The sequence below is a fragment of the Lygodium microphyllum genome, chromosome 21 (genome assembly GCF_053477565.2).
Source record: "Lygodium microphyllum isolate KBCC chromosome 21, Lygodium_microphyllum_v1.1.10, whole genome shotgun sequence".
In the NCBI taxonomy this organism is placed as follows: Eukaryota; Viridiplantae; Streptophyta; class Polypodiopsida; order Schizaeales; family Lygodiaceae; genus Lygodium; species Lygodium microphyllum.
In genome coordinates this window covers 9,264,159-9,285,360 of record NC_141155.1, presented here as the reverse complement: position 1 = coordinate 9,285,360, position 21,202 = coordinate 9,264,159, and the positions used below count along the sequence as shown (strand labels likewise).

Here is a 21,202-nt window from a genome sequence, read left to right as displayed (position 1 = left end):
TTGCATTAGCACTGCACCAATGCTATTGCCACAGGCATCACACTGGACAACAAATGACTTTCTAAGATCTGGCAGAATGATCACTGGACTAGAAGTCATCTTTTCTTTAAGAAGATTAAAAGCTGAAATCTCTTTCTGTGTCCACTGGAAAGAGACTCCTTTCTTGTGTAAAGCATGTAAAGGTGAAGCAATCTCTGCAAAATTGCGAATGAACCTCCTGTAATAAGAACACAAACCCAAGAAGCTTCTAACATCATGGACAGTCTTCAAATCTGGCCATGTTCTAATTGCTTCAACCTTAGCAGGATTTATTCGGACACCATCCTTTGATACTATGTGCCCCAGGAACTGGATTTCTTCCAAGAAGAACTCACTCTTCTTGCCATTGATAAGCAACCTATTACTGCAAAGCTCATAAAAGACTGCTTTCAAGTGTTCTCTATGCTCCTGTTCATTCTTTGAAAAGACAATCATGTCATCAAAGAATGTACCAACAAACTGCCTGTATGGATGAAAAATCCTGTCCATCATTTGATTAAATGTAGCAGGAGCATTATAAGTCCAAATGGCATTACCAAGAACTCATAGAGACCAAATGTGGTCCTAAATGCAGTCTTATGCACATCCTCTTGCTTAATCCTGATCTGGTGGTATCCACTCTTCAAATCTATCCTGCTGAAAATTGACGCTCCTTCCAAACGGTCAAGGATGTCGTCAATTCTTGGAATGGGGAACTTGTTCTTGATGGTACTCCTGTTCAACGCTCGATAATCTATGCACATGCGCCAAGAGCCATCCTTCTTCTGCACTAAGAGTACTAGTGAGCAAAAGGGGGATGAACTTGGCCGAATCAGCCCTTTTTCCAACAGCTCATTCACCTGGCTCAATATCTCTTTTTGTTGGGCTGCACTAACCCTATACGGAGGTCTATTTGGTGGGCTACTGCCTGGCACCAAATCTATCGCATGATCCTCAGACCTCTTTGGTGGCAGCTGTGATGGTAATGAGTCAGAAAAACAATCACTGAACTGAGACAAGAAAGCAGACCTGTCTCTATCTAACATAGAGAAATTTGACTCATCATTATCCTTGACATCACGTGCAAAAATCAAGTACGCAGAAAGATGATTCTTTATTACAGATGTAATGGCAGAAGTCAATACAATAGGTACAGACTCTCCTTTAAGCTTCACATCAAGCACATGAGTCTTTCCCCTATGTTCCAAAGTCAGTGTCTTGTTAAAGGCATCCATCACACTATGCTTTCTGAACATCCATGGCATTTCCAACAAGACATCACAACCTTCAAGTCGCATGATATAAAATTCTTATGCATCAACATAAGACTGTATATGAAGACGCAGCTTTCCAAGAATGGGTGTCACAGACTCTGAATGGCCAGGACATGCCAACCCTGCCTCTGTTGTGTAGCCCATCTCATCTGCTCTGATGCCCAAAGTAGAAGCCAACTCTGGTGAGATAAAGTTTGCCTTAGCTCTAGGATCAAAGAAAATAAGTACATGTTGATCCCTAACTTTACCCCAAGCTCTGCAAAGCTCATTAGCATCCGAGTGTGGCTTGTCTCCCAGCATATCTGGCACTAAACCTGTTGAAGGTTTGGGCTTCTTTCCTTTCCTATCCTCTTTATCATCATTAGCTGGTCTCTTATTCTTGTCCGGACAGTTAGACGCAATATGACCAGTCTGCTCACAGATAAAGCATTTCCTCTCAGCCATTAAAGCCTTTCTCTCTTCAAGAGACTTGCGCACAAAAGGTTTCTTTTGGTCCTTTGGCTGCTGTCCAAAGAACTTGGCTAGTTTCTTCTTGAACTACCAAGGTTTACTTGTGCTTTGAGAATTCTGATAAACCTGTTTACCAAATGGCTTCTTTGCTGAAAATTTTTCAGATTTGTCCTGTTTAATGCTGCCCCCAAAACCACTTGACTGTCCCAACAATAATGCATTTCCTGCGGTAGCATTCTCAATTAACTGAGTCAAAGTGGTGACCTTTGTCTTTGTACAATAATTCCGGAGTTCCTTGGGCAGCCCACAGCAATATTTCTCTATCTGCTCAGTCAATGGCACAACCCTGTAAGAAGTGATTGGAAGTAAAGCCTCCCAAAACTTATTTTTATAGTCTTCCAAATCCTTGCATTTAGATGCATCCAAATTGTGCCAAGCTGACATAACATCGATCTCAAATTCATTTGTCAACCAAGCAGAATCAAATACTTGCTTAAAGTAAGTCCAAGTGGCAGGAGCCTGTCCTTGCATCAACAGTGTACTCCACCACTGACTAACATTGTCCTTAAGAAAAGTGGCAGCTTTCCGGACCTTAGAAGGCTCTGTAAAGTTCCCTCCTGCTAATGCGGCATCAAACTGCTGTAAGAAAGAGAGAGCCTTAGTCCTATCTTCAAATCCTCGAAAGATGTTAAACCGCACGGCTGCACCACCTTCCTTGTATGGCTTTGGCTTCTCATGAGCCATCAAAGGGTCCGTAGGATATGCCTGTAACATAGGAACACTAACAAGTGGCATAGGAGTTGCCGGACCATTGACTACAGGGCTTGTAGACACAATACTTGCTTGCTGATTTTGATAACCAGGCATACCAAAAGTGCCCTGTGGCATGCCAAAACTGCCCTGAACTCCCTGAAATCTAGGCTGCATGCCTATATTGCCATACATGGGGTTTGGCATAAAACCCTGTGCACCCCCAAACACTGTTCCTGGTACATAAATCTGATTTCCAGGCGCATAACCAGCCATACTCTGAAATACAGATCCACCTCCAAAGTACCCAGGATGTACAGAGGTCGGTGGGAAAACCTGTGGTAAAGCCTGAAAACTGTTTCCCTGTCCATTTCGGCCAACATTTGGCTGCTGTAAAGTGACAGGCTGAACTGGCAATGCCTGTGTAACTAGTGTTTCTGCCACCTATTCCTAGACAGTCGGAACCAATCTTGGAGTCTCCATTGACTCCGCAAGCTGCCTTGGTGTTTCCACTGAATCTGCAGCATGCTTACCCTTATCTTGGACCTCTACTAGATCCAAAATCTTTGCAGATGGCTGCAAAAATGCCAAAAACCTTGGATTCTGCATCACTTGAGTAAACATACTCACAGCAGCAACTAACTGAGTCTTGAAAGTGTCTTCATCGGTAGAAGAAGCCATAAGAACTTGTGGCTCAACCATAACAGGAGGAGTAACAAACTGTGGAGGTCTAGAAGACTCTCCCACCTCATGAACAACAGGGATCTCCTGTGATGCAGACGCTTCCTCTCTGGTGTCTTCCTTTCTATCAGCCATAATGCAGAATTCTGTGTCTACACCCAAACAAACCCTGGGTCACTCTTTGGGGAAAAAGTGATTTGGTCTCGGCAATGGAACCATGTAACCGGCCTGTTCACTGAAAAGGGCGGTAGTGTACAACCAAAATTTATAAATGCTTTCACCCAATTATCCGTCGCCCACTTTACCTGAACTTAAAGACACAGAATCAAGAAGAAATACAGGAAGCTAGAATGCTCATGTTGCCACACAGACACCTTGTTGGCCCCTAAGTTAGGCGTCCCTTGCGGTATTTCTTTATTTTTAAAAAGAGAGAGAGTACAATGGGCTGTCTTTCACCTATTCTGGGTGAAATTTGGCAGCATAACAGTACAATTACTGACCCAAAACAAGTTGATCAAGAGGGGAAACTCTGCCCAAGTCTGAAACTTCTTGTTGGAGTGCAGATTTGACCATTTCAGTCTGCTGTAATTACTGGTTCAGACCTGTTCTGAGACCTGTCTACAACACATACTGTTCCCTGCACTGTTCAGCCCACTGTAATTACTGGTTCAGACCTGTTTTGAGACCTGTTTTCAGCTCATACTGTTCCCTGCACTGTCCTGCATCATCTGGGCCAAGTGTCCCTTGATTCTGACATCAATTGGGCTCTGAAATACCCTCTGAACAGTCCAGAATCAGTTCTGGTTTAGTGCTGTTTCAGACACTTGCTAGGTGAGGTTACCACCCTCACCTGTTCCTGGTTGTGGGCAGCAAACAACTGCTCCTGTTCCTGGAGAAAAGAGGCTCTTGCCTCATGCAAAAACAGCATATTCCACACAGCTGTACCTGAATCAAAAGAAAGGCCCTTGGTTCTGTAGCATAACCATACTGTCAGGGAGAGAAAGAGAGAGAGTAGGAAGCAAGCTCAAGCCTCTGTGCATCATAGACAAGGTAGACCAGCTCTCAAGAGCTCTCCATCTGCAGCAGTCCATCTCCCTTTCACAAAATGAGCCCCCATGCATTGAAACTCGTTTTTTTGTGCTGCCCTCTCTCTCTCTTTTGGGAATTTATGCCCAAATTGTGACACATGGCATACATGTAACAATTTTCCTGTTTAAACCTTTCGGTCTAAAATTCTCCATCCTCGGTGCAGAATTTGACCTCGGCACAGACCAGAGGATTGATCCTTGTGCAAAAATGAAGATAATGACACGAACAGATTCTGGGATCCAAAATTAGTAACTCCCTAAATTTCAGGAGTTGCTTCCATTGCATCCCCACTAGTCTTCTGACCATCTTTGCTGACTATGGCTACATCCAAATTTACAATGTAGCTCAAGTGAAAGTGAATTTTCACTGATGACCCCACATGGACCAATCTCTTGAAGATTTGTCCATCTTCACTTTGAACTAGTCTCTTCCAGGCTAGTTCTTCAACACACTTGTCCATATACACTTTCACAAGTCTCTTCCAGGCTTATCAATCTACAGTGCCGTCAGTCTCTTCCTGACTTGTACTGGACCTTAACTGTCCAGTCTTGACTCACTAGACATTCCTGTCCGTTTCACATACTGGCCATGCAACTCAAGCGTTTAGATTTCAAAAGGGATACTTCCAAAAAGAAAAACCAAATAAAGTATGTAATAAAGAAATCAACAAAAAGATAATAGTTGTCACAGTCTTGTGACATGTATTTCAGCTTTGTACATACCCAGACTTAGCTGATTTTTTTCTTTTCTTTAGGCACATTGCCTTTAGGTGGGAGGTTGTTGGAAATAAAGGCCCTCGTGCCTTTTAATGCACTCGGGTGTGAACACACCCTTAGCACTTGTACTTACACATATATATCTATCTAAAAAAACCTAAAGGTACACTCTCGTCATTGTACCTACAAACGTGCTCACTCTCTACTCTGCTCTATCTCACTCTCTCTGTCTCTCACTGCACGTAACGACTGTCTGTCTTGATCTCTGTGCCGAACCTGTCACTACACCAACTGATATTTCAGGGTCCTTGGCCCGACTTTATGAAATAACTAGCTTGCATATCACATGTGCATCTCATATTTGCACATGATTAAAAACTTAATCAAATGCTAAGCAAAGCATTAAAAATTCGTGTCCCAGTTGTTGGGCTTTACTCATGCTTACGCTCACATAGGAGTGTTAGTAATCCGCACGTAGGTCACCGGGGCACTTTTTACTCTCTGTAAGAGAGGGTTTTTCCCCCAATCACATTATTTTTCATCTATGTATTTATGTTGCATATTTTGTTCACTTACCGCACATTACACACATCTGTGTGTGAACACACTTTAAGTCACTTACACAACCCTAAAGTCTAAGTGTTGTACTTGGTACTTTGTACTTGGTACTTTGTACTTTGTATCTTACTTTTCAATCTATCAAGTGTCGAGCTATACCTCACTCACTTTCTCTCTATTGTCATGTTCACTCTGAAGCTGTAATGCTGTTCTTTGACTTCAACAAATGGTATCATAGCAGTCCTGTCACTTGTCTCGTGACCTGTGAATCTGCCGCCAGCTTCAGCCTACACAGTCCCGTCAGCTGAGAAATAGCCGTCAGCTCCTGTCTGCTCCCATCTGCTCAGTTTGTCACCTGCCCTGTGCTATGTCAGCAATGCCCCCCTGTTTCTGACACCGCCAGCTGCTCTGCCAGCTCTGTGCCAGCTCAGTCTTGCTCCCGTCACCCTGGTTCCTGCACAGCTTCCTCAGCCTGAAGCTGACTGCCACATCAGCACGTTTTCAGCTCTTCAGTCACTGTCAGAAACCCTCTCTGCCAGCTCTGTGCCAGCTCAGTCTTGCTCCCATCGCCCTGGTTGCTGTGCAGCTTCCTCAGCCTGAAGTCAACTGCCACATCAGCACGTCTTCAGCTCTGCAGTCACTGTCAGAAACCCTAATCTGCAGAATAGTCCTAGACTGCCATGTCAGCAGCTGTTACAGGTATATTCCATCATTTTATTCAGAATTTCAGATCCAAAGCAAAGGGCTTTTGCAAGGACAGGTCAATTTTTGCTTCAGCAAGTGCTTCAGTGCACAAATTGCAGAAATTTTCAGGCATTTGGGTCAGCAAATTTAGGGCTTTTGTATCTTTGGCTGACATTGGCACATATATTGTGGTTTCAGTCTGAAATTGATTGAAATTATGCAGATTGGACGGTCAAATTTTGGGGCTTTTGTATTTTTAGTGCTACTGAGCACTCTTATTGCATTGGGCAGCGTGTTGCTTGCTAAAATCTGAAAATTTTCAGCACATTGAGGCAGTAGTGGTCAAGATGACACGATTTAGTTGATTACTTTTGGAAATTTGAAGATTTCCAAGTCGGCCAGCTTTTGTTATTGCTCTTGTGCATTTGATTGAGTGACATCTATCATGGCAACTCAAGGACAGAGTGATCTCTTTACTTATGTTTCAAAAGAGGATAGATTGGATGGCAACAACTATTCTTTGTGGTCCTTCATGATGAAGAATGTGCTTGTTGCAAAAAATCTTCGGGATTATGTTAGTGGGAAAGAAGTATGTCTTGGTGATTTGGCTCCTATAATTCCTTCACAAGGAGGTCGTGGCCAAAGTCAAGAGGGTGCAGCTGCAACCTCTCAACAAGGAGTAGGACGTGGACAAGTTGCCGCTTAGCCTCCACCCCAAAGAATAGCTACACAGAAGGCTTGGGACACCAGAGATACGCATTCATTGTCACTTATTGCATTGGCTGTTCAACGGTTGATAATCCGGCATATCCATTCTGCTGCTACTTCACGAGTAGCATGGCTTACACTTGAGCATATGTTTGTTGGAAAATATGATACTTGCATTTCTTTTTTGAAGGAGCTTGAAAATGTGAAGATGGAAGAAGGTCATGCGATGCAAGATTACCTTAATAAAATTCAGGACTTGTGTGAGTAGTTGATGAATGTAAATGAGTATTATTCTGATACTCAGATGATTTCTACGACTTTGAACTCTTTGCCACCTTCTTATTTGGCCTTTTATATGACATTGAATCTTACAATACGGGTTTCTACGTAGCCACTTACTTTTCTTCAGTTGGTTAGCTTATTGTTGCAAGAAAAACAAACAAGGAAGAATAGTGGAATGGATGTAGCTTCTGAACAAGCTTTTATGGCAAAACAAAAGGGGAAGGGCAATCAGCCTAAGAATGCTCTGCATAGTCATTATAATATAGAATGCAAGAAAAGCATTGCCAAGGAGAAAAAGGAGTTTGGGATGTTAGTTTTAGATACACCTTCTATTGCTAGTACTACAGAGTTCACATCGTTAATCACTGATCGTGACTACCCTTTTATACTTATAGTTATGATTCTTCTTGGGTAGATAGAGCATTTAGCTCTATAGAGGATGTATTACTTGGTTTTTTGACAATGGTGCTTCTAAACACATCACATTCCGTAGGGATTTGTTTATTTATGTTGTTGCAGCTCCTGTTGGAAAATTAGTGCAATGTATCAACAATGCATCTTATCCTGTTAGAGGTGTTGGAGAGATTGTTTTGAAAGCCATTGATGGATCTACTCTTTTTGTTTGCAAGATGCTTTATATGTGCCATGAATAAAGAAGAATTTGTTGTCCATTTTTTCTTTAGCAAAATGTGGAATGCAAGTCACTTTTGATGATGATAAATACATGGTCAAGGATAAGGAATTCTCAACTTTGGTACTCATTGGCATATTATGTCATGGACTTCATGAGTTGATGTTCACTCGGTTGATCAATCAGTTTATTTGGCATCTACTCTTGCTCCTGCTATGTCATAGACATAGTTATGGCGTGCTTATATGGGGCATGTGAATTATGGTAGTTTGATGCTTATGCAATGTACTTAGATGCAAGAAGGCTTACCTCTCTTGGAGAGACCTCTTGAGCACATTTTTGAGGGATGCATTTTGGGAAAAATACATCGGTTTTCTTTCCCTCATGATATTGCTTTTAGATCTATGGCCAGGTCGTAGATTGTGCATTTAGATGTATATGGATTCATGCAGATAAAGTCATTGGGTGGATATTATTACTTCCTCACCTTCATTGATGATTTTACACGTTTTTGTTGGGTTTATTCATTGGTTAAAAAGTGTCTGATGCATTTTTGGCTTTTACTGCACTTGTGGGAAATCAATCTGGTTGTCAGATTAAGACTCTCCATTCGGACTGAGGGGAGGGGGAAATATATGTCTTCCTTTGCTGAATATTCTTTTGAAGCAAAAAGGCCTTGCACATCAATTTACTATTGCATATACTCCATAGCAAAATGAAATATATGTCTTTCTTGCTGAATATTTTTTGAAGCAAAAAGGCCTTGCACATCAATTTACTATTGCATATAGTCCATAGCAAAATGGGGTTGTAGAAAGGAAGAATCGGTCACTTATGGAGATGGCCAAATGTATGTTGAAGGCTAAGAAATTGCCACATGTATTTTGGATGGAAGTAGTTATGTGTGCTTGTCACGATTTGAATTGATATCCTATTAAAGCATTGAAAAGTACAACGCCTTTTGAGGCTTGGAATAGCCGTAAATCTTCAGTTGGTCACTTTCGTACTTTTGGGGTTCTTACATATACTCATATTCCCAAAGCATTGAGAAAAAAGTTGGACAATAAGGCTGTCAAATGCATATTTGTGGGGTACAATAGTGAAAGCAAAGGGTACAGATTGTACGATCCTGTTTCCAAGAAAGTTTTCATCAATAGAGATGTGATTTTTGATGAAAAATTGGAATTATCTCTTGTTGGTTATGACACATATCATGCTACAAAAGATGTATTTGAAGGGCTGTTGCCTATTTCTTTTGGCGATACAGCTGGAGCTTCATTAAATGAACAATATGTTTAGCCAGCCGATTCATTAAATAATGTAGAAATTCAGCCTAAGGCTGATCTGAATATTCAGCAAGATGCTGAATAGCAAGTTCATCATGAGCATGCATATATTCAGGAGGCTAGACACATACCTAGATGGTACTTGAAGACTCTACAGGATAGTCATTTCGATGCTTCTCTTGCTGGTCGTACTCGAAGACAAGCACACTTGCACGATCATGCTAATGCTATGGAATTTGTTATGGCAGCAAATACACTTGATGATGATGAGCTTGATTCTTTTGAGGATGCACAACAGAATGTGCATTGGATGGCAGCAATGCAAGCTGAATATGATTCTATCATGAAGAATCAAACATGGGATTTAGTTACATTGCCTGTTGGAAAGAAAACCATTGGTTCTAAATGGGTCTATAAGCTAAAATGAAAAGCGGATGGATCCATTGATAAGTACAAGTCTAGGCTAGTGGCAAAAGACTATGCATAAAAGAAAGGTATTGATTATGAGGAGACATTTGCTTCTACATCCCCCATGACTACGATCAGGTGTATGGTTGCATTGGCTGTCCATTATGGTTGGATTGTGCACCAACTTGACATTAAAATTGCATTTTTACATGGGAAATTTCAAGAAGTGTATATTCAGCAGCCCATGGGTTTTGCAGTTAAAGGATCCGAACACTTCGTATGCAAGTTGAAAAAGGTTTTGTATGGTTTGAAACAAGCTCCACGAGCTTGGTATGCCAAAATTGATGCCTTCTTACCCAGCTAAGGGTTCATTAACAACCGATCAAAGTCTACTTTTTATGTATGCAAAGAGAGGGGATCCTTGCTGGTCGATCTTCTACTCATAGAGCCACATGTTGGTCAAATTTAAGCATTTAAGAAAAATTGGCAACAAACTTTTGATATGTTAGATTTGGGGCCTTTGCATTACTATTTGGGCATTTAGTTTATTCATGGTACTAGAGGCATTGGATTGTCACAGTCAAGATATATTGGTAAACTCCTTGAGAGATTTGGCTTCTAGGATTGGAAGCCCGTAAGCACACCGATGGAGACTGGACTTAAGCTGTCTTTGCATGATGATAGTGATATGTTTGACATTTATATATATGCTTGAACAGTTGGATGCCTTATTTTTTTAGGCAACACAAGGCCAGATATTCAATTTGCAGTTTCAGCCTTGAGCAGATATATGCATAGCCCATGCATGTCACAGTGGCAAGTTGTGAAGCATGTTTTCTGCTACTTGCAGGGCACTAGGACTCTTGGATTGCTTTATGCCAAGGGGAAGTGTTGCAGTTTTATGCTTACAATGATTTTGATTGGGTTGGAGATTTTGATTCTCATCACTCTACAAGTAGAAATGGTTTCTTTCTTGTCTCTTTTTGCATTTCTTGGCTTCGCAAGAAACAATCCACTATTGCCACATCGTCTTGTGAAGTTGAATACAAGGTAGCTTTCACTACTATAGTTGAATGTGTATGGCTGAGATGTTTGTTGACTGATCTTGATGTCTCTATCATGGAGCCTACTCCTTTGTTTACTGATAGTCAGAGTGCCATTGTAGTGGCATGAAACCCAGTGTTTCATGCATACATGAAACACATTGAGATACATTATCACTTTGTCAGAGAGGCTACATGCACGGGATATGAGCCTTATCTATTGTCCTACCAACAACAATGTGGTAGACATCTTCACCAAAGCCCTTTCTCGTGACAAATTTGAAGCATTTCACAATGCTTTAAATTTTATCTCCTTTGGTGGATAATCCTAGTGTGCTGATTACTTATCACTCCTAGGGGGGTTTGTTGGGTTTTACTTATGTCTACGCTCACACAGGAGTGTCAATGATCCGTGCATAGGACACTGGAGTACTTTTTACTCTTAATAAGAGAGATGTTCTTCCCCAGTCACATTATTTTTCATATGTGTATTTATGTTACACATTTTGGTCACTTATCACACATTATATACATCTGTGTGTGAACGCACTTTAAGTTACTTACACAATCCTATAGTCTAAGGGTTATACTTTGTATCTTACTTTTGAAACTATCAAGTGTTGAGCCGTGACCACACACACACACACACTCTCTCTCTCTCTCTCTCTCTCTCTCTCTCTCTCTCTGTGTGTGTGTCTCTCTCTCTCTCTCTCTCTCTACTGTTGTGTTCACTTTGAAGCTGTATTGTTGTTCTTTGACTTCAACACCGGTGACAGAAGACAAGAATCAAAGATTCAAGGCTTGAATTCGAATTGGAGGGGACTTATCTCATGGGAGCCTTACAATTGGCGTTGGTAAGATTGAAGCCCAAGGGCCCTATTTATATATACTAGAGATTAAGGGGAAGCTTTTGGATGTGAGATGATACAAGTGTTGACATAACCATATGATGTCTATCTGCAATGACATTATTGATGAAACAAGCATTATTGAGATCAACAATGATGTTGTAAGCACTAATGTAAGTGCTCTTTTAAAATCCTCTAAGGAATCTTTGAGAATTGTTTGGAATTTTCTAAAACTTTCTAGAAGATACTAGGTTTTGTGGTGCACGACAGAAAGCTCTAAGAGGGCATTTGGGTTTATCTGGAAGTTCCAAAGTACTCCGATTCAAGAAGTACCAACAAGTGCTAGTCCTTTCTAGATTAGCCAGAAGATAAGGAGTGTGTCCTATGAGCTTGATTTACCTCAGCATATTTGAGTTCACCCGCTGTTGCACGTAAGTCATTTGAAAGAATGATGAAGGCAAGGTGAATTGATAGTTCTGATTGAGGAAGTTCCATGGCTCAAGCATGTTGCTCGTTATGTTTCACTCAAACCCGAATTGGTTCTCGACTATAGGACTAAACGAACCCATTGGACTATTTATTCCAAGTATTTGGTCAAGTGGAAGAAGTGCCTAGAGGTGAAGGCTACTTGGGAGTTTTTCCACTTCATTCTTGAGGATATTACTAAGGATAGCAATCATTCATAATGTGGGAAGTGTTACATCCTTGGACATTTGGGTGGGTGCTAGTAGCATTGGTTATATTGGTCATGAAGTGACCTAGTACAAATGCACGAGGGACACTTCAAGGTTTTGGACAACCTAGTTCTATTTATAGGACTCAAGGCCCTATTGTGGACAGCATTGTGTGATCACCACTATGGGACTCTTAGCCGACGTGTCTGTATACTAAGATGGTGTGGGCTAGTGGTATGGGACACTAGCTCTTGGGATGTGGTCATGACCTTATTTGTTGCTAGCTCCCAAACTCGGGGGTGAGACCATTGGCTCTATGGCTGGGAGGTGAGTTTGTTGTCCATGACCCATATTTTTGTGGATATACCGTGTGTGTTGTCTCATGTGCAATTTGGATCCAAGGAGGACATTTCAATACGAGCCACAAAAGGATTTGTAGGTAGAAAGTTGGTCTCTAATTTTGCACCTAGTTTCTAGATCAGGTAGTAGATCATCCATACTAAGCCTCCAAGGATTACCAACCTTTGTGTCATTCTCCTATTGGATACGTATGATCCAAACCATAAGCTATTGCATGCATGGGAGAGTTGTAGGGGTTCCACCTTGTCACACACTGATGATGAATCTGCTCATATGCATCTGCATCAGGCAACAACTATTCTAGCTTGTCTATCATTTGCTCCATAGCCTCATATATTTTGCTTAAGCAAGGCTGCACAGCAACCACAAGTCTCACGATGCACAATTGGGCATACAATTGCATCTATTGTAGTCCACGCCATCCCAAAAATAATTCCTGTGTGTGTAGATGCCAATGGTGTTATGGTGATGACCTGTGAAAACCTATCTCAGTGCACATCTCACTTGTCACCAAAGTGACCTGTGAGACCAAAAAGAGGGAGGTAGCAGGGGCCTGACATGTACGACACTTTAGACTTCACAGTCATATGACTTGCCAGACATACATTTTTAGCTTAAGGGATTGGATGCACATATGATTCAGGCCCTTATTTGAATTTTAGACACATGCTTATACATATGTTGTGAGAGTTGTGTGTGGTGAAAATGACTCATGCAACGTTGTTCTTTCTTGTAGAGGGAAAAGTAACATTAGACTTGCCATTTTAGTAATCTGACGTGAAACTGCTTGTTGGCTTCCTGTATTGTTAAAGTGGATATTTGTCTTTCCAGGGTCAAAGAAAGTGCGCTTCAAAACAACAATTGAGGCAAGCTCACTCCAAGTTGCTGATGCAATGCGCAAAATTGCTGCTCACATTGGAAATCCTGCCAAGTTTAGTAAAGCTTCCAAGCTAGCCTTACAATTGGTCCAATCAGGAAGTTTGACTACAGAGACAGCTGCTTTGTTCTTTGAGATCCTAAGAGCTTCTATGGCCTCACCGGTTTCAGCCACTGAATCATCACTAAGACAAGATTACCACAATCTCTTTTCAGCAGTTTCCGACCAACTTCAGGTTGTTGAAGTGTAGTGTTACCTGTTGTTTGGTTCAGGAGTAATCACACCTTGAAAATATTCTGTTCTCAAGCATAGTTAAATGGGTCTCTTTTGCCAGTCTTTCTAATATTGTGAAACCAAATGCAGTGTTTTAGCATGTATCAACAAGCACAGGTGCAAGTCTGGCTCCTATGGACTCAAGTTGCAAATGACTTTTATACAGATGATACTTTTGTGGTGTGTATTCCTACCTGATTATGTGAATTGTTGTATTTGGTTCGATGTTTTTGAACTATCATTTGACTGGATCCCTTTAATAACCTCTGCTTAGAACTCGTTGGTTTATGACACAAGCACATGATCATCATCATATACCTCATGGGATGCACATAACTTCACCTAAGGTGACAAGTCGACAAGTCTTATTTCTCACTCGTAAGATCTCTGGGAAATTGCAACATTAGAAATGATTGTATGCAACAAATTCATTGTATAGCTCGTTTTGTTGGAAAAACAGGCACTGGGTGTGTGGGTGGAGGGGAGTTTCATGTTGTTTTTGGCTGATGTGGTTCTTTTGTGGTCAGTTTTCAAAAGCTGCCAGTAGGATAAAGCAAGAGATACTTGCTCTTCCAGAAGCAAGTGCGTGTGAAGATGCATTTGAAGCTGCAGACCAGTCAGGATCATGTCTTAAAGAATCCTCAGGTCAAGATGTTGTACAAGGAGGAGAAGATCCTGCTGAGACAACACAACCAGAAGAGGTCGACAATGATCCATTTGGTCTCAATGCACTTTTGTCAAAGCCATCAAGGAAAGAAGAGAGGGCAAACAAACGGAAAGAGGAAGAGGCTGCAAGCAGGAGGGCTCAAGAAAATGAAGAAAAATTACTGCGAGAACGCAGGGAAGCTTTAATGGCATGTCTTGAGATTGCAGCAAGGCATTACCGCTTCAAATGGTAAGAATCCAGTTTCTGGACTAGTTTAAACTGACAGTTGTACCTTTCAAACACACAATAATCAATTTGGAATGTGGTATTTTAACAAGTGCCCGTTATGTAGCAGGGCTCAAACCATAATAGACATTCTGGTGAAACATGCATATGATAATGTTTCAAAGTTTACAGCTCAACAGAGGGATGCAATTGAGAAGTTATGGGGCTCTGTAAAAGAACAGCAGATCAGAAGAAAGCAGGGAAAGAGTGCAACAGGGAAACTGGATGTGACTGCATTTGAGCGTTTTCAAAAACAGTATTCACAAGCCAAAATAAGCATACGCCACTCAGTAGGGGCAGATGGTGATAGATCTGCAGAGCAGTGGCTCGGATAATATGATATTTTAAAAATCTATTGCCCAAAGTCTGTAATGGAATCTATCTGGATCAGAAAGAGAGGGATTGCGAGTGTCAGGCGTTAAGTCAGTTCACCTGCTTCTGAAGGAATCAACCTTCTATGCATCCCACTGCTAAGAGTACTCCATTGAAGGACATGCCATGTCGTGTATTGTAAATTGAGACACAGAGGGCCTTCATACCATGCATATACTCTGTGAAGCTAATACTTGAGGCACACAAAATAAGTTTGTAGATCTTGTATTCAACATGATTGATCTATGATAATGTCCTTCCATGGCACAAGAAGCTTGCATTTTGGCTTTGAATAATCTCTGGGTGGATCATCATTTTGTGCAGCCATTTCTTGGCTGTTGACTGATGATGCATCAAGTTATTCCTTATTTACTCCCATCTTCCCACCTTTATACTTGTGACTTGTTCCCATGCTTTTACATACATCCCAATTCAGTTGCATCTACTAGTATCTCTGATTGGAAGACGGGGGAAGCTTGTTGAAAAACAGTGCAACCAGAGATGTGCTAGAGCTGATTGCATGGAATAGTTTGGAATATGATGCACCATATCTACCTGCACCATGGAGGATCCCACGTCGCTTGGTATTTTATAGTATTTTTTATATCATTTGATCCTTTTTATTTTTGAATATCTTTGTTGCAAATAAAAAACTTTGGTTTTGTAGGCATATCTTGAAGACTCTTTTTGCTTCCCAAACAAACATCACTGGGATTTTTGAGTTTTAATGTGGATGCTTCATTTTTTAAAGGGAGGAAACATGCCTTTTTGTCGACTTATAAAAATTTGCATCGCTACCATTTAAGGCTCAGCACAACATATACCCCTTAGAATGATACGTGAAACATCTATACTATTCACGCAATTGGAATGCTAGTGCTATTGATCGTGTGCTAGGTGAAATTATCACCCAAGTTACATTGTAAGAAATTACCTTCTTGCCCCATTCATGTTATTTTGACCCATAGGAAATTACTTACTTGCCCCATTCATATTATATTGACAAATATCAAATTTGTCTCAATTATGTGGACGTAGTCTTTCTTGCCATTACTAGAATGGTCAAAAACCGTAGTTTCATTTCTTTATGCCTTAAATGATGAAATTCATAAATTCCTCATGATTAATTGCATGTTCAAAATCATAGTTGGTTTTTGTATTCTTAAGTAAATTATTTTTGGCAAAAAAGTAAACTATAGTAGCGGTTGGTTTAATGAGATTGAAAAAAGCTTCTCTCCAAATGCATTGTGGCCGAAATGTTCTTAGCATCCACTAACATGCTCTTGCAAGAAAGGGTAAAATGTTGCATGCTTTCTTGCTACAAGGACAACCTTGGACTATTATACTAGCATTTATGTTAACTTCAACATTGACTCCTTTTCAAAATGACAATAATTTTATTAGGGGATCATGCTTGGAAAAATTTTGGTAAAATACATGGATGTTTATACAAACAAGGCTAATACTTGATTGGAAGTAGGTGCTTCAATATTTTCAATGGTTTTGTAAACCTTTAGAAAAGGGAAATTCTTTGAAACAATGTAATGTCATTGCTTTTGGCACTTTGGGAGCCTTGAAAGGCTTATTTCTTATATAAAGAGTGTGTAATGTTGTTTCAAAGGAATGAAAGGTTCATGACCTTTCCTAAACCTAGGGCAGTATGGAATTTGGTTTTGCATTGTCAATGAGCATGACAATTTTTTTGTCTTCCAAGTGAATCATTGCAAGTGGTCCTTCACGACTCATTTGAGGATATACATGATTGGGTTCTTCTTGCAACGAGGCTAGGGTTTCTCCTAGAGTACATTTGTGAGACATATTAGTAGTTAATGCTTGTGAGGAATAGTCATAGACCCCATAGGCTGTAGATTATGGATTATGGTAATCAAATTTTGAATATATATATATATATATATATATATATATATATATATATATATATATATATATATATATATATATATATATATATATGACAATCAAATGAAGGAAACTAAACTTGAAATTTTTTTTACATGTCAAGCTTCTCAAATCGTTCCATATTGAGTGCGTATTTAGGAAATCATAATCATAGCTTATTCTATATTGAGTGACTGATTAGGCAATAATCATGACTCGTACCAAATATTAGTAGCAAGGACACAACAAAAGATATGTAGCCTGGTTGGAGGATTATCCAAAAAAAAAACCTTCATAAAAAAATGGAAATAAATAAATAATTTTCAATGGGAGAAAACAAGTTCGTTCTTAAACAAACAATTCTCTTCTAGAGTTGCATTCCAAGTATCTTGTTGGTTGAGAATGATTTGGCAAAAAGAGGAATATCATCAAACTTATTGTTGTAGATGTTACTTTTGCATGCCACATTGTTAAATCCTCTTGACACTAAACATTAATGGGCTTTTGGAAGGCCATGTCAACTTTTCTTCCATTTAAATTTCTAGGGTGTCCTTTTGAGATACTTTTGATGCTCTGAAAATACCATACATTATTGGCTAGCTTTCATGTTTCTTTCTTGGTCTTGGGGTCAAATTATATTGATTAAATTTTGCGATTTTCCTAGTTCTCAAATGGAGAACTCTTATGATAAACTTTGCAACAATTCTTGCACGAGTGCTTTACAATTCAACAAATAGGTCTATCTTACCTTGGTTTTTCTCATCAAAGCTTTTACTTTCCACATGTTAAAGATGCTCTTGCATTGAGAGTGATATGCTTTGCACATTGCAATAAGGTGCTTTTAACATGATTTATTCGGCCAGCTCCTTTCTTAAATGACATTGAAAGGTTTGGAAATAAAAAATGACGAAGTCCTAGAATTTGGCCACTTCTGTCACAACATACGTCATCTATATAGATATATAGACATGTTTTACCTTTTCCATAGATTGATAAGCATAGTAATGATAAAGGACATGTTTTACCTTTGCCATAGATTGATAAGCATAGTAATGATAAAGGCTTACTTGAACCACCTCACTTTCATGAATACACTATTAGATTATGGCACTTCATTGTTATAGAGTGAAAGGGCCATAAAAAGTAGCAAGAACATCCTTCTATGGGTAACATAAAAGGGGCATGATGTGTGTAGATCCATTGAGGAGGTTAATCCATGAGAAGTTCTCCTTTTATATTGAAATATGCCTTTGGGACTCCACTCTAGTTGATGGCATAACACAAGAAACATGCTCTACCTTCTATGCTATGGTTCACATTCCTATGGCACAAAATGCTTAATTAGTGTGCCAAAGATGTTTGTATAAATGACTAGTCGATCACATCTCATGACTATTTGATTGAGTATTTCTACTAATTAAATGTGCATTAGAACTTAAGGAGAAGAACCAAGCAAAGCTGTTTAGTGAGCCCCTTGGACATGATATGCATTGAGTGAGGCACTTTAACTTGACATAACTTAACTTGTATATAGATCAGAACATTTGAGGTGTTGATGTAATACCTCCAACGGCAGTACCCACGTTAACAATGATGATCAAACCAACCGGTAGATCTAGTCTTGTTATGAGACTTGAGTGACATTATGAAGGGCCTAATGTTAGCTTAATTGTGGCTCGTAACGCAATGAAGTTTTTACTCCTCCTATGGAAACCTATAGAATAGCAGTGTGCGAGCCCAAGGGCAACGGAGTCGGGTTATGTTAGGTTGAGATGACTTTGAAGGTTGCACGTTACATGACATAGAAATAGTAGAAATTAAGTTTTTAAATTAAGACGTTGTCATTCGTCAAGCCTCTATAGCTCAGTGGTAGAGCGTCAGTCTTGTAAACTGAAGGTCTTGAGTTCGATCCTCAGTGGGGGCAGAAATTGGTATCTGTCGATTTTTGGGGGTGGTGGGTGGGCCCAACTTCTTTGCGATTTTTGGACGAAGTGCGTTCGAAACGCTTCATAATATAGAAGAGCACACGACAACACAAGAGAGCACACACCCTTTAAGGGAGCTTTACATACGACATCGATGATTGGGCTTAGAATATGTAGCACACGACAAGGGATAAATCATAAGGTGGTCGGTCATTCAGTATGACAAGTCAAGGTGGTTTCGGACGAGCTGCGAAAGAAAAATGGGGTTGGGGTGTGTGCTTTAGAAGATAGAAAAAGCAAGAAGACGACGATACACACCATGACAACTCATAAGTCCATTAAAAACTAAAAATGGCATTTTGGAAATGGAAAAAAAAGATTCAAAACTAATTTTTAAAAAGAAAAAAAAAGAAAATCATGTCTTCATAAATGTAGTTATGAAACCATTGTTTATAATAAGCTATTGACTATATAGCAAGAATGGTGTTGTAACGTAAACATTGGTCAAGGAAACAGGCAATGAGGGTTTGGTTGTCCAGATTTAGAGTGTTAGGGTAAAAAACGCTTCAAAAAAGACACTTGTAGAGAAATGATTAGATTGCTAATTAGTTGAGTTTTTGAACCAAATTTGGTTGCTCATATGTGACTAATGAGAGAATATTTAATTCATTAAAGGAGTCAACCATTAATTGCCCTCATCTTTCAATTTATGTCAGGGTCATCTTTTCGACCGTTTTTGTCTTGAAACCTGAGAGGATTTGTATTTTCAATATGTGTCCACCAAAATCACGTTCGTCTACTCTTGCATCTTCTTTTCACACACCAACCACTCTTTCACCATTCTCTTCTTTGTGCTTACTTTCTTATCATTGTGAGATTCATTTGTGGTTAATATGCTAAAATATTTAGCGATATCTCTTCAAGTAATACATACGCGAGCATACGCAAGTACAAACTTACTATCCAACTAGATCCAATTTATACATCTTGGAGAAATATACATCATCGAGTACTAACAGATGAGATGGAGACTACTAGATTGCAAACACAAGGGAAGAAACATATAGATTTGTAGGTGGATGAAAATATTTATCCCAAGGATCCTCCCACAAGTAAACCTACTAATCTTTTTAATATTCATGATTACGTAAGATATGTTGGGGAAGGTTATAACGGGATGCTTGGCTATTGTACAAGGTTATGCTCTCCATCTTGCATATACATGGCTCAAATGTGCGAAATGAGAAAAGCATTATTAATTGAACAGACAAGCATTTCTGAGCTAACAAATAAGATTGACATTCTGAAAAATACTAATAAGTCATTACAAGATAAGCTAGCACACTTGAAGAAAACTCCAATAGGATTCCCAGATAGAAAGAGACCATTAAAAAAATATAACTAGCTTGTGTGAGAGAGTAAAGAAAAGAAGACTAAATCTTGTAAAGAAATATATCTCTAACATATTGGGCATTAATATTCGAGAGAGATGAGAGAATCAATCTTTTAAAAGAGACCATGAATAAGAAAGATATTTTGAGGAATCTTAAGTCACCTTAGAATGTGGATTTGAGAGGCCCAACTCTCAAAGAATTGGTAAATGACTTTAAGGACACATTAAAACCAAACAAAATCGTAGAGACATGTGATACTATGGGTATTAGTCAAAAATGTTATCGTGCTATCTCTAGATTATGGTTTGAAAATCTTAAATGTAATAGAATAAGTGCATTTGGGTTGCCTCGGGCCCTTGCCGTATATCAGTTAAGGGCTGCTATGAATCGTAAGATTCCACATGTTTTTGGGGAATACATTCTTATTGAAGGGTCTATGCCATATGAAATATAAAAATAAAATCTAGTTTTGAATACAATGTGTTTGACAATATATGGATTGATCTAAGAATATTGTAGATTGCAATGGTTCATATGTATAGACTCGCAGTAGAGGAATACCATGATGTTTTGAAGTTTGCCTTGAAGTTAGATGAAGCACAGATTCAAAAAAAAAAAAAAGAGTCAGCATTTGCATCATGAACACGGTATTGGACTATAGCAATGGTGGGGGTCAAGCACCAATCATACATTCCAGTCTGAGATGGAGATTTGGTGGGTTGGTGTAGGTCAGGTACCAATCGAAAATCATCAAATGTTGAAATAGTTATTTACTCATACATGTATTGTAATGTGCCCGCTCCTCAAATCGCGGGACATATCTTAGCAGTCCATCTAGAAGACGTCGCCCGGCACTCCCAAGGAATGACACGGGGTTTGCCAACTAGGGTCTCTCGAGTTTGCCCCGCAACGGAACTTATCCGGCCGTTCCCACTAGGATCGACCTGAAGTCCGGGTTCCTAGCCAACATTGTCCAAGGTCATAGACCAACTTTTTCCTAACATTTCTCTTTAACATTTCCTTTGAGGAAAGCTCTCGGCTAACCGAGACCACTCTTCCGTAGGATAGACC

The 21,202-nt window shown here is 39.7% G+C and overlaps 1 protein-coding gene and 1 non-coding gene across 2 annotated transcripts in view; both read left to right on the top strand.

Annotated features, from left to right (window-relative positions):
- LOC148017728 (nucleolar/coiled-body phosphoprotein) overlaps positions 1-15,516 on the top strand; it is a 48,405-nt gene extending 32,889 nt beyond the window's left edge. Inside the window, exons 2-5 of the mRNA XM_087662215.1 lie at positions 13,292-13,572; positions 13,701-13,790; positions 14,138-14,505; positions 14,612-15,516. Coding sequence (XP_087518341.1) covers positions 13,292-13,572; positions 13,701-13,790; positions 14,138-14,505; positions 14,612-14,876 — 1,004 coding nt within the window. The 3' untranslated portion in view covers positions 14,877-15,516. The remainder of the gene's footprint in view (positions 1-13,291; positions 13,573-13,700; positions 13,791-14,137; positions 14,506-14,611) is intronic.
- A 3,148-nt stretch (positions 15,517-18,664) lies between these two features.
- TRNAT-UGU (transfer RNA threonine (anticodon UGU)) lies at positions 18,665-18,736 on the top strand. Its single transcript has one exon. It is a non-coding gene; the product is annotated as a tRNA-Thr (tRNA).
- Positions 18,737-21,202: the final 2,466 nt, after the last annotated feature.